At 59.4% G+C, this 13,648-nt stretch overlaps 1 protein-coding gene across 1 annotated transcript in view; it reads right to left on the reverse strand.

Moving 5' to 3' along the window:
* Positions 1-13,648, reverse strand: part of FBN3 (fibrillin 3) — a 52,798-nt gene that overhangs the window by 25,248 nt on the left and 13,902 nt on the right. Inside the window, exons 18-37 of the mRNA XM_045085108.1 lie at positions 13,480-13,599; positions 13,198-13,335; positions 13,005-13,055; positions 12,614-12,739; positions 11,907-12,131; positions 11,580-11,705; positions 11,129-11,257; positions 10,023-10,148; positions 9,167-9,292; positions 8,926-9,048; positions 8,653-8,778; positions 7,625-7,750; positions 6,215-6,337; positions 5,888-6,010; positions 5,322-5,447; positions 5,092-5,214; positions 4,059-4,181; positions 3,811-3,972; positions 2,857-2,925; positions 1,913-2,038 (exon numbers count right to left, since the gene is read on the reverse strand). Coding sequence (XP_044941043.1) covers positions 1,913-2,038; positions 2,857-2,925; positions 3,811-3,972; positions 4,059-4,181; positions 5,092-5,214; positions 5,322-5,447; positions 5,888-6,010; positions 6,215-6,337; positions 7,625-7,750; positions 8,653-8,778; positions 8,926-9,048; positions 9,167-9,292; positions 10,023-10,148; positions 11,129-11,257; positions 11,580-11,705; positions 11,907-12,131; positions 12,614-12,739; positions 13,005-13,055; positions 13,198-13,335; positions 13,480-13,599 — 2,517 coding nt within the window. The remainder of the gene's footprint in view (positions 1-1,912; positions 2,039-2,856; positions 2,926-3,810; positions 3,973-4,058; positions 4,182-5,091; positions 5,215-5,321; positions 5,448-5,887; positions 6,011-6,214; positions 6,338-7,624; positions 7,751-8,652; positions 8,779-8,925; positions 9,049-9,166; positions 9,293-10,022; positions 10,149-11,128; positions 11,258-11,579; positions 11,706-11,906; positions 12,132-12,613; positions 12,740-13,004; positions 13,056-13,197; positions 13,336-13,479; positions 13,600-13,648) is intronic.

The following is a 13,648-nucleotide window of genomic DNA, read 5'->3' on the forward strand; positions in this document are numbered from 1 at the left end:
TATAAAGAGCTCTCACAATTCAACAACAAAAAGACAAACAACCCTATGTAAAAATGGGCAGAAGGCGTGAACAGATACTACTCCAAAGATATATGAATGACTAACAAGCACATGAAAAGATGCTCATTAGTCATTAGTCATCAGGGGACTGCAGATCAAAACCACAATGAGATGCCACTTCACACCCCCTAGACAGTATAACTCTGAGCAACGGAAAATACCGATGTTGATGAGGATGTGAGGAAACTGGGACCCTTGCACATTGCTGGTGAGCACGTAAAATGCTTAGCTACTGCAGAAAACAGTTTGGCAATTCCTCACCCAAAACAGAAGAGTCAACAGAATCACCATACAACCCAGCAATTCCAGGAGTGAGACCCACATTCGACAAGGACCAGCTATAGCTACAGAACATGCCCAAGGCAAAATGAAGACCAGGGCTTCCTTGTTGGAGATAGAATGAAGAATTCTCAAGAAATTCTCATGAAGAATTTCAAGATGGCAAGAGCAAAGCATTAAGCCAAGTGTGGGCCCTTCGGAGAACAGCTTCCTGTGCTACTGCACAAGTCCCATCCCTTGAGTCTGACTGCTGGGGAGGGCTGAGAGGACTGCAGCCCTCAAGCACACTGCTAGTCCTGCAAGGCTGCACATCCAAGGTCAACATTCAGGGTCAAGTCTGCTGACCCTGTGATCATTATTTTTTGATAAGAACTTTTAAAAAAATATATTTTATTTATTTATTTGAGAGAGAGAGTATGAGTAGGGGGAGGGGCAGAGGAAGAGGGAGAGGGAGAAGCAAACTTCCTGCTGAGCAGGGAGCCTGGTGCGTGACTCCATGCCAGGACCCTGAGATCATAATCCGAGCCAAAGGCAAACATTTAACTGACTGAATGACCCAGGCAAGCTACCCGGGGCATTTCTCTTTCTCCCTTGATATCCTAAGGGACGTGGGAGGTAGAGAGGAATGAAGTGTATTTCAAGTATCTGGGTTCTGATTCTTGAAGGTGTGACAGCTTCCACCTCCATGTACAATGGAAATCGGTGCGTTGATCTTAGATTTCTCCCTTCCTTCCCCATTTCCTTGAGTTTCTAAAGAGCACTGCTCGGAGAAAGAAGATACATATCCTGTCCTTGTGCGCTGGTGTTGGTGTCTGGCTGCATGTAGGGGTCCACTCGATATTGTTGAAAAGGAGAGACAGAATGAATTGGTGGACGGATGGGTAGATACACAGAGGGAAGGATGGGTGAACAGGTAGATGGGCAGATGGACGGATGGGTGGATGGATAGACAGACTTGGTTATACTGTATTGGAAGAGCTCAGACTCAAGGACCAGGATATTTGGGTTTCCCTCACTTACTAGCTGGTGCGTCTGGGCAAGTCACTTATCTCCCTGAGCCTTAGTTTCTGCATCTGAAAAATGGGATCATAAAAGGAACACGCCCTCATGGGGCTGCTGTGGCGAATGAACAGATGACAACGGCAGATGCTCAGTGCGGGGATGACACACACAGACTCCAGGTACCTGCTGGCTGTTACTAGGATGCACTTAGCAGAGCAGGAAGGAGGCAGGCGAGGCACTGCTTGAAGGAACAGTGCGGCTACTCCCTCTGCATCTGTCCCTTCCCACTCCCAGCACTGGGCCTCCGTCAGCTTTTGCCCCAAGGAGGCAGGGCATCGCTGCTATAGCAAACCCAGGCCATTTCTGAGTGGGTAGGAAGTCAGAGGGAGGCAGCAGAGCAGAGAGCATCTAGAAGGATCCCAGGAAGCCTTCCCTGCCCTTTCGATGCCCACCCCCACCTCCCCACCAGCAGCAAGGCAGGTGAGCTGGCGCCTAGGGTCATTTCAGGACCCAGCACCTGAGGACAGATGTGCAGCTAGGGAGGAAGAATGGGGGTGGGGTGCATACTCACCCTCACAGGTGCGGGTATCCCCATTGAGGTGGTAGCCAGGGGGGCATGTGCACCCAAAGCTGCCAAACGTGTTGCCACAGTCGCCCCCCTGGCACAGCCCAGGCAGCTCCTGGCACTCGTCAATGTCTGTCGGGGAGTGAGGGAGCCGTGCTTAGAAGCGAAGCCCAAGCAGAGGCCTCTGGGGACGCCGATGCCCTGCCCTGGGCTCTCCGGGGGGCCCAAGGAGAGCCGACCTGCTTTTTCAAGAATACCTGAGAGCCGTTGGCTCTCTGGAGGGCTCAGGCCAGGGCTGATCTTGGAGGTTTCACTTTGACTGTTTTGGGCCAGTGTCACCCTGAATTCACCCCCTTTCTCTTCATTTCCTAGTCCGTCCGTCCATCCGTCCATCCATCCATCCGTCCATCCATCCATCCATGCCCTGGTTCCTCCTCTCCAATCTTATCAGCCCTGTATATAGAAGGCTGGAGGGATGGGGGGCGCCTGGCTGGCTGGTTGGTAGAGCATGGACTCTTGATCTCAGGGACATGAGTTCAAGCCCCACTTTGGACGTCGGGCTTACTTTAAAAAAAGAATGGTTGCGTGCGTGGAGGGATGGGTCACTGGGTAGGGGACCACTGGATAGGAAGATGGATGGATGCATAGAAGAAGTTGTGCCTGAAGAAGCAAGTAGGTCGATGACAAGATGGACGGATGGACGGATGGACGGATGGACGGATGGTGGGGGAAGGAGGAGTGGACGGATGGATGGCGGATGGGCCCACAGACCAACAGCTGGAAGAAGGGGTGGATTAAAAAAAAATCACCACGAACTAGAACAGTTTAGTATCACAGCCTGGCCTCCGGGCAGGAAGGGCTGGGGCCCCTACGGCTGCACTTGGGTGAAGCTGGGGTGAGATGATGGTCGAGCAGCAGGTACGTGGCTGGACGGTCTGCCAGGAACTCACCTTCCAGGATGACGGTGATGGGGTTGGGCCGGAAGCCCTCGCCCCCCGGGCACAAGGTTCTGTACTCGGCTGCAAGGGAAACAGGCGCTTCTGAGGGGCAGAGCCCAGAGGGGGCAGGGGACTTGGGGTCCTGGAGGGCCCTGCACCCCACTACGACACCAACTACAACCCCTGACCTCCTCAGCCTTTTGCAGCCGAGAGACCCTGGTCAATCTGGGAGGATGGGCTCTGTGTGTGTGTGTGTAAATATATTCACATCTAACATGTGAACCGATGAACTGTGTGCTAGTGGCTGAGCGTGGAGAGAGGAAATGTTTTCTGACCCCAAAGCAGACCAGTGCGACTGCAAATTTCCCCGTTGAAAGAAAGACCATGGACATCATGGACACACAGACACACACACAGAGACATACACACACACCTGAACAGGTGGACAGGCGTGTGAACCCGAGGCCTTTGCACATGTTATTCCCACTGCATCACATACCCTCCCCCCTGCTCTGCCTGGAAAACTCCTACTCATCCTTCAAAACCTCATTTAAGCCCCTTGTCCTGGGAAGGCTTTTCTTACCCTCTTCCACTCCACGGCCATCACTGAGCCTCAAACAAACCCTTAGAATCGCTCTACTCTACAGCCCAGGGACCACTGGTTGATGGGTGTGGGGCAGTGTGCAGGGCTGTGGCTCATCCTTCCCTGGGTCCCCAGCCCCTTGCACAGGACAGAGAGGAACTCCCATTGTTTGCTGCTGGGCGGAGGAAACAAGTGAAGGGAAACAGAAAATTCGCAGGAAGGGATGGCATCGAGAGAGGCACAGCCTATGAACTGTCAAGAATGTGCTGTGTGACCCAGGACAGCCCCTTTCCCTCTCTGGTTCTCAGGGTCCCTCCCGTAGCAAAGGTGACTCCCCGAGTCCTGGGGCGTGCTCGCCTGTGTCCCCCCGCCCAGGGACTCACTGGTGTTGGCCATCGGGCACAGTTCACAGGGGTTGCCCCAGGCCCACCCCAGGGAGCAGCAGCAGGACGCGCGACTGACGCCGGCCCCAACCTCCGCCATGCAGGAGATGCCGCCGTCGCCCCGGTCGTGCGTGTCCAGGAAGCAGTTCCCGACCCGGGTGTCTGAACAGGCAGAAAGGGGCAGTTAGCGAGTGGTATGCCCAGCTCACCTGCCGTGAGAGCCCCAGGCGGAGCCGAGGCTTACTCACCCACACAGCCCACCCCGCTGGGGTTCAGCTCAAAATCCTGGGGGCAGTGGCAGAGGTAGCTTCCAGGGGTGTTGACACACAGGCCATTGATGCAGTTCACGGGGTCTGCGCACTCATTGACATCTGTGGAGTAGGGGGGCACCGTCAGCGGGGAGCCCTCCCTTGACGCCCGTCCCTCCCACCTCCCTCCGGGGAAGCTGAAACCCTCAGTGTCAGATGTGGGGCTGTGGGGCGAGGCCATGTCCCCCGCTCGGAAGAAAGCCCGAGGGGACGGCAGCCTGCAGAAGCTGCTCTGCCCTGTCCAACCCCCTCTCCTCCTGGCTCTGTTCCACTTGGCATAGAGGTTTGCCCCTAGAAAGTTCCCTGTGCCCTGGCTTCCGTGCCGCTATCATACAAAGCCAACATTTAGAACATGTTTTCAAACCAGGGGTTGGCAGACTCTTATCTGGGGGCCAAATCCAGCCCCCTGCCTGTTCATGTAAATAAAGTTTTATTGGCACACACCCATGCCCACGCATTTACATACTGCCTGTATCTGCTTCGAGGTACAAGGCCTCTGAGGAGCTGTGACAAGGACTGTATGGCTGGAAAGCCACGGATTTCCTAGCTAGTCCCTTGCTGGAAGAGTTTGCTGAGCCCCATGTAAATAAAGTTTTATTGGCACACATTCATGCCCGCTCATTTACATACTGCCTGTATCTGCTTCGAGGTACAAGGCCTCTGAGGAGCTGTGACAAGGACTATATGGCTGGAAAACCACGGATTTCCTAGCTAGTCCTTTGCTGGAAGAGTTTGCTGAGCCCCGTTTTAAGCACAACAGTAAGAGACCATTCCGACGACCGCAGTGGAGGGAGCACGCTTTGTTCCTTCCCTGCATTCATCCAGGAGATGAGAGATGACAGGTCGATGGGAACAGGAATCCGTGGGGGCAGTGAGACAAGCCCCCCGCAGAACAGGACATTCGAGAAGGTCTGAGGGCAGGGGTCAGTGAGCCCAGCGCCCGCGCACACCCGCAGCCCGGTTGACCCCACACCTGTGCAGTTGCCCCCGCTGCGGTCCAGCTCATAGCCCCGACTGCAGGCACAGCGGAACATTCCAGGCAGGTTCTCGCAGCTCCCGAACATGCAGAGGTTCCCGAGAATGCACTCGTCCACATCTGTGGGGGCCCCAGGTCAGCCCGCCTCTCCCGGCAGCCTGCTCCTGGTGCCCTGCTCGCCGGGACCCGCCTGCTGCGTCCCCCAGCCCGGCAGCCCCAGGCCTCACCCCGGCAGGCGCGGTGGTCCTCCGTGGGGCTGAAGCCCATCTCACACTCGCAGCGGTACCCGCCCGGGGCATTGAGGCACTGCCCGTTCTCGCAGAGGTCCACGTCCTCAGCACACTCGTCCCTGTCTGCGGGACCCCGAGAGGCAGAGGGCTGGGGGCCAGCGGGCCGGGACCCGCACAGGGTGGGCAGATGGCCCCAGTCAAACCCTCTGTGGTCACCCAGGGCTCCTGGGAGCAGGCAAGCCACTCTGGGAACTCGGACCCCGGCTCAGGGAGACAGGGGACGTGGTGACATAGGACCCGGGTGGAGGGGTCTGGGGAAGGAAGCGAGTGTTCCTGTCCCCACACCCCGAAGGCTCCGTGCATCCGGAGTCCAGGGGAGAAGACAGCGCCCCGTGATGCTGGGCCAGGTGTGTGGCCCCGCGGGCTGAAGGCACGTCCTCTCCAGCACCCCAGCGTGGTGTGGGCGGTGGGTCGGGGTGGGTCGGGAAGCCCGCTGACCACCGTGACCCCCTCGGAATCCAGCCCTCATGGCTACCCCTCTCGGGCCCCCGTCCCGCTCTCACCTTCACAGGAGAAGCCGTCCCCGCTGAAGCCGCGGTGGCAGACGCAGCGGTAGGAGCCCGGAGCGTTCAGACAGTCGGCTCTGGGGCTGCACCGGTGCTCCCGGAAGGAACACTCATCCAGGTCTGCACGACACGGAGCCCGGAGCCCGGAGCCCCGAAGTGTGTGCATTGGGGGGCTGCAGGGAGGCAGACCCTCCGATCTCGGCCCTGACCAGCCCCCACAGACACCCCCCCCCGGTCCAGCCACCCCTGCCCTGCACCCTTCCCCCACCTGCCCCCGACCTACCTCTGCTGCTCTGCCCAGACCGCCTGCCCCCAGGCACTCACCGTGACATGCGAAGCCGTCCCCCACCCAGCCTGGCAGACACCTGCAGCTGAAACTCCCAGGGACGTTGAAGCAGGAAGCGTGGCTGTCACAGCTGTGTCCCCCAAGCTCACACTCGTCGACATCTGCGAGGACAGGAAAAAGGTCACGGGAGGGTCAGGAGTGGAAGCAGGGCAGCAGGGCACAGCACCCCCGCCAGGCCCGGGGCTTAGGGTTAGGGCCTCAGGTGCAGAGCGGGAAGACAGTGCAGCGGTGGGCGGGGGGGGAGCAAGGACCCTCCTGGGGGAGGGCTGGCCCAGAAAGCCCCCCCCCCACTCCAGTAGCTTCCACCTTCACCCAGAGCCCAGAAGAAAAACCCTAAAGCCTAAAAGGTATGACTCCCAACAGCCCTGCAGTAGTTTGAAATAGCAACAAGAGAGACTTAGCCTAGACCTTAAGAGTAACCGTCCTAACGCGCATGTCCTTGTTCTAGAGCAGGCTTCCCTCCAAACCAGTCTCCAATCCACAGCCGAGTCTGCAGTCTGCCTCGCTCTTCTACGCTCTGCAGCGTCCCCCTACCACCTCCGTGAGCTACTGGGTACTGGTCATTTCTTTACACCCTCTGCGCTGTTACTTGGGCGAATGGATTTTAAAAGCTAATTTTACATCGACCACGGTCTCTACAAAGTCACGGGCGTGATGCCGTTTCGTAACGTGGGGCTCTAACACGCGTTCAGATAACTGCGTAACTGTGTTTTTGTATTTGTATCCTCCAGAAAGGTACATTCAAGTCCTGACTCCTGGAACCAATGAACTGGACCCTTATTCGGAAATGTAGCAAGTTAGGATGGGGTCCTCCTGGACTGTGGGGACCCTTATCCAATGACCGGCATCCTTGTAAGAGGGAAATTTGGACCCAGACGCAGACAGAGCCCAGGTGAAGACAGACAGAGTGGAGTGACATATTTACGAGCCAAGAAACATGGAGGACTGGTGGCCACCACCAGAAGGCTGCAGAGGCACAGGATAAATCCTCCCCTTAGACTCCCAGGAAGGAACCACCCCTGTGCACACACTGATTGCAGATTTCTGGCCCCCGGGACCATTTTTGAGGGAGAATACACTTCTGCACTTGTGAGCCACCAGGCTGGGATGAAACTGTGACAGCAGCGCAAGGCGCCCAAACCAAGGACTGTTGAAATGTTGGAATGTGTGCCCCCGTGTCGCTTAAAGTCATCAGGCTGGCATGCTTTGGGGACACTGCCGGGGACACCTGGGACTGCAGAGGTTTGTGCTAAGGGGAGCCCCGGGGGAACCTGACCTGGTCCTGTTTCTGCTTTAACACCACCTGTGCAAATCTAGAAGAATGAGGTCTGGCTGTACTCAGCCCTGAGGGGAGGGGTAGACCCCAGGACCCCTGGCCTCCTGCTCACCGGAACAGCCTGTGGCTCCCTTGCTGATGATGTAACCGGGCTGGCAGTGGCAGACAAAGGAACCTTCTGTGTTCTCACAGTCCCCGTGGAGGCAAATGTGAGGGATCAGGTCACACTCATTCACATCTGTGGGATGACAGGAGAGGAAGCAGGTAAGGGTGGGGGGGGGTGCGTGAGCGGGGCTGCGTGGCCTGCCACGTGTTGAGGCTGTCCCCGTCCTTCTCCAGGACTGGGGAGCTCCTTCCGGTTCTACCACCATGCGACTAGGAAGGTCAACACGTGACACGGCGTATTCTGTGGCACGTATCCGGCACATGTTCTCAAAAGGATTTTGTGGCTGAATACATTTGGAGCACATGGGGCTAAATGAAGCAAGCTGGGTTTTTCTGCTACAGGCCTTGTCCGAGCCTTTATGCCAACGTGGATCTGCGAGAAGGCCACGGAGCCATAAAAGAATTCCCTGTTTGATTTGACCCGAAGCGCAGAAGTGCTCCCTAAGACTCCTGCAATCAGAACCCCCAGCTGCACCCGGCTGGACTCGTCTCCTGGGGAGGGAGTTACACTCTTCCTTCCTGGAGCGTCCCCACTCTGGCCCCAGCCGTGCCCTGACGGGGCAGACACCTGTTCCCCAGAGCCTGGCAGCCCGGACAGGACAATGACCACGGTCTGAGAAGCCTGGGGTCCCCAAGCTGGGCTCAGGGAGCAGTTCTGAGTGTCCTTCCATTTTGCTCACTGTTACATCTAAGAGGCCTCAGGGTGCAGTGATCTTAAAATGCAGCCCGGGAAGCAGGGTATGAACCTTTGTGTGTATCAGGTACCGGGGGAGGGGTTGGCACAGCGTTCGGGGCTCTGCTGCTCTGAATCCGATCCCACAGGCTCTGGCCCATCCCCCTTGCCCACATGTGACAGGGAAGGGGCATGCGACAGGGAAGGGGCCCGACGTCGGCCTCGGCTGTGTGCTTCCCCGTGGAAGACCTGGCCTGTGAGTTCAGACGCTGTCTTCTGCACCCCCAGGCCCAGCTCCTCACCAACGCATGTCCTTGCATCCAGAGTCGCCATGAATCCTTCATAGCACAGGCAGCGGTGGCCCCCAGGCACATTGGTGCACTGGCCCCCATCACAGATGTCCGGGATCTCCGCACACTCATCCACGTCTAGGGGAGCAGGGAGGGCGGCTGGGCTGTAATTGGGCAGGAATGGAGGGGGAGCCCAAGGGGGCCTGCCACAGCCTCTGGCCTGGCCTGTCCCAGGTCTGGCTGGTTTCACCTGGGACGGCTTGTTGGATCCCCCCTCCCACATACCTGCACACGTCTTCCCGTCGGGCATCAGTGAGTAGCCACGTCCGCAGCCACAGCGGTAGCTGCCCTCCGTGTTGGTGCAGTGCGCCTCACAGCCACCGTTCCCAGTGAGACATTCGTTTATGTCTGCGGGAGGCAGGGCAGAGGTGGAGGGACGGGGCCATGGGGCGGGGCCAGGCTTGGGGCTGGCGGGCTACTCCCACCCCGCCCCGCCCCTCTGCGTGGCAGGTGGGCGTGGTCTCACCCGAGCACCCCTGGCCGTCAGGCGTGCTTTGGAAGCCAGCGTGGCAGGAGCACTGGAAGGCCCCAATGACGTTGACACAGTGGCCGTGGGGACATAGGCCGTCACTCAGGGAACATTCGTCGACATCTGTGGGGGAGAGCGCGTGGCTCGTGGGGCCAGGTGTGAGCGGATGGCCGACATGGACACTTCTGCCATCTACAGGCCCCTGAGACACTCGGACACGCGTGTGCACCAGTGCTCTCACACACGTGCAAACACCCTCGCACGGAACACACTCTTCCTGAACGAACACACGCCCACACTCCACCCACTCACAAGGCTCACACACGCTCCCTATATGCACAGACTCGCCCGCTGTAGACGCACATTGGCACCCACGTGCTGGTTCACAGACACTCACACACACACACACTCACAGTCACAGACACACACATTCACACCATGTGCACTCCCACGGACTCACAAACACCTGTCACCCACAACTGCCTTTGTGTCAATGCACATTCAGCTGCACACTCAGACCCCCACACAAACACACCCTCGGACCCCTTCACCTGCAAACACCCTCACCCAGGAGCAAACACATACCCATACTGAGACACACACTTCTTGCAAGCTCATGCAGACCCACAAATAGACGCAAATCACACACTCACTCTTGTATAGACACCAATACACACCTCCACCAGACACACACAGGCTCTCCCATCTCACACGTGCGACCGCTCACCTGTACACGGACTCATGGACTCACACGTGCACACTCACACGCAGGTACGTCATCAGACGTGCACAAACATGCATTCCCACTACAACACTCACCCCACCGATGCCCGCACACTGGGGGCACGCTCACCCTCACAGGCGGGGCCCTGCGCCGTCAGCGCATGTCCGGGGGGGCACTGACATGTGAAGCTCCCATCCGTGTTGACACAGCTCCCGCCCCGGCACAGCAGTGGGTCCCGCACACACTCGTCCACGTCTGGGCATGTGAAAGAGAGAGGAGCTGTGAAAGCCTGGACGAGGGCAGGGCGGGGCCGGGCTCATGGAAGCTGCTCCCCTCCTCCCCCCACACACACCCTAGCCCTGCCCAGGAGAGCCCGGAGGCTTGGAGCTCAGGTGAGAGAGTTTAAGCTGAAAGGGGCAGGGGCAAGTCAGCCCAAGAAGGAAGCTGGAATCTGCAGGACAGTCAGGGCCACGAGGCTGACATTCCCAGAGTCACTGAAGGAGACCCTGAGAAGCCACCCTGTAGCACACAGTCTCCAGGCATCAGCGTGGGGAGCGGGCTGCGGCTCCAGCCTCTTCAAGCTCCAGTCTCGTGTCCCTCCTTCCACCCCTCGGGCCCACCCCAGGGCCTTGGCACCTGCTGTTCTCCCTTCAGGCCGATCTTCCAGCCCCTCATCGCCACATTTAGTCCCACTCTCTCTCAGCCACAACCTCAGGTCCCCCCAGAACGGGCCATCCCTGGGGACCCCACCCCACCATGTGGCCCCCTCAGGGGCTTCTCACAGTGGCCATTTTGCATGTATCTGGGGATTCGTTTTAGGAACATCGGTCTCCCCATCAGGTCATGAGCTCCGAGAGACGGGCTGCCTGCTGCTGAGCGCTTAGTGGTTCTTCTCAGTAGAGACACATGGAATGTTCACGGAATACATAAAAAAGGGAAGAGGAGCTCCTCTCTCCAGGGCCTTCTCTTCTCACAGGATCCCTGCCCTGGGGGAACTCACCCAGACCTCGGTCCCTAGGCCTCAATTCTGCATGACAGACCCGAGGTCCAGCAGCCTTCGGGACGCCACCGTGTGTCACCCAGATTCGCCGGGTCTCTGCTGGGTTGAGCTTCTCCCCACAACCCCTGCCTCGTCCATCACGGCAGCGTACCCACCACCCCTCCCCTCAGCCCCAGCACCCTTCGGACATCACCCTGCCCGGGGCCACCCGCGCAACAGCCCCGCGGCCACCTACCCACGCAGTTCTTCATCAGCACCAAGCCACTCTCGTACCCACGGAAACACTCGCACTCAAAGCTCCCCGGGGTGTTGACACAGGTGCCCCGGCCACAGAGGTCAGGGGAGATGTGGCACTCGTCAATGTCTGCAGAGAAAGGGGCAGGGGACAGACTCCACATCTGTAGACACTGGCGGGGGCTGTGTGGGAGCCTGAGCTGCCGAACTGAGCCCAGGGGTGCGCCCACCGGCCAACTGCAGGGAGTTTCCTCCCTGGAGGTCCCCTCTGTCAGCCCCCCTTTCACAGTCAGGGTCCCTAAGGGCCAGAGGGGCAGCAACCTGCCCTGGGTCATGCCGCCGGCGGGCAGCCAGGACTAGAGGTGCCCATGGAAGGGGGTCTCGACTCCACATCTGCTTCGAAGCCCCCATTCCGGCCGGCGTTCCCCACGGAGGCCAAGGGAGGCCCATACCTGTGCAGTTCCTTCCCTGAGCATCAAGGGCGAAGCCCCCGGCACAGGAGCACCGGAAGCTGCCCACGGTGTTCCTGCAGGCGCCGTGCACGCAGAGGCTGGGGAACGCCTTGCACTCGTTCACGTCTGCGGTCCGGGAGCAGAACGTGCGGTCGGTCAAACACCTCCCTGGGTTTGCTCCAGAGGCTTTGCGGTGGGGATTCTCCCCACAGACGCTCTGTGCCGCCCGCCCCCCGACCCCCGCCCCGGCCATGCACTTCCCACCTCCAGGCCTACGCCTGGGCTGTGCCCTCTCCCTGCCCTCGGGGCTCCTGGTGCTGCACACACCTTTATAAAAGGGTTGGCCTGACAGGAAGTCCCTACTGGCGAAGCCCGGGCCCCGGGGACACAGGCTGGCAAATGCTGGGGACTCGGGCTCTGGGCATGCCTCGCACGCAGCCCCCCAGGCAGCCCCCACGGAGCAGCAGCAGACGTCCATCCGGTGTTTGCCAGGCAGGGCAGCCCCACACTCATCCTCGTCCCAGTGCAGGAAACACGGCTCCAGGCGCATGTCTACACAGAGGGCAACAGTCACCGGGTCCCCCGTCCCCTGCCACCACACCACAGCACACCTGCCACCACATGGGGCATGCGGTCTCCCGCTAAACAGCTCCGATCTCTGCGCCTGAGGGGGAGCCATTCAGAAGGAATGTTGGAGCCCGGGATGCTGAGGGAGATTGCGGGCACACTAGGGGTGCCCAGTGAGCAGACCCACCCCGAATCAAAATTCTTTGGTGACGAGAAAGAATGAATACATTTGCAGACGCTACATCACAAGACCTTAGCAGGTGCCGCGGGCCTTGTTAAAGGGCAGCGAAGGGAAAGGGTGAGCCCCCAAAACACACAAGACCCTCTCTTGAGACACGTCAGCAAGAAATGAGCAGGGAGCAGAGGGTCCCGGAGGTCTCCATAAATCCCTTCTGACCCCAGGAGGGGTCTCCAAGCACAGGGGTAGGGACAGTGGAGGGAGGGCAGGTGGCCCCGCACGGACTCACCCACGCACAGCTGGCCCGTGGCATCCAGCGTCAAGCCATAGGGGCACTCGCAGCGGAAGGAGCCAGCAGTGTTGAGGCAGTGCCCGTTGGGACAGACCCCGGGGAAGACCTCGCACTCATTTACATCTGGGCGGGGACAGAACAGGAGGAGGGCAAGGCCTGGAGCTGCTCCCCTGGGACTTGGGACAGCCAGGTTGTCCCTTGGGAGGTAGGAAGGAACAGGGCCAGCCTTGGGGAATGGGGAACCTCAGGGGCAGACCTGGGTACCAAGGAGGGGAAAATTCTGTCTCGATCTCAAGACTTCAGGACCCCAGGCACCCACCCATGACCTGCACCTGTCGGTGTGTCGCTTACCTGGGGGTGGGGGGACTACAGAAGGGCTGGGAGTTACCTTCACAGGTGAGCCCCGCTGTACGGGCAAAGCCATGGGCACAGGCAGGGTCTGTGGTTGGGAGAACCAGAGTGGGCACAGGAGTCACTCTCTCCATCAAGAGCCCCGTTCTCTGAACGGGCACCCAGGAAACCGCAGTGGCCATGCCTGGGTGGTCCCCCAGAGCTCAGGTGGAGGGCTCCCAGGGCATTACCAGGCTCGCAGCGTTCGCAGGGGCTCCCCCAGGCAGCGCCGAGGGTGGCACAGCACTCAGACCGCAGGGAGGCTCCACGCAGGTTCGCTTCACAGCGGCCCTCCTGGACCTTGAGCCAGCAGGTGCCCCTGGTGATGTCTGCGGAGCAGGCGGTGACCCCGTTCACCTGCCAGCCCGCACCTGCAGGCTGACCCACAGAGACCTACCCTCCCCCGGGATGGGATGCAGGGCTGGGCAGCAGTAGCAGTCCCTGCTACTCCATGGGACTCGGGGCCCTCTCACCTAGGCACATGGTGCCAGAGGGTCCCAGCCGGCTGCCAGGGGCGCATTCGCAGGCATAGGAACCGGCCAGGTTCCGGCACACACCATTGACACATGGGTTGGACAGGCACTCGTTGATGTCTGCAAGGACAGCCCCCCATTGGGTCCTGAGCTGTTGGAGAGGGGGCCC

This window comes from Mustela putorius, unplaced genomic scaffold (genome assembly GCF_011764305.1).
Source record: "Mustela putorius furo isolate JIRA1106 unplaced genomic scaffold, ASM1176430v1.1 tig00000095_pilon_pilon_pilon, whole genome shotgun sequence".
NCBI lineage: Eukaryota > Metazoa > Chordata > Mammalia > Carnivora > Mustelidae > Mustela > Mustela putorius.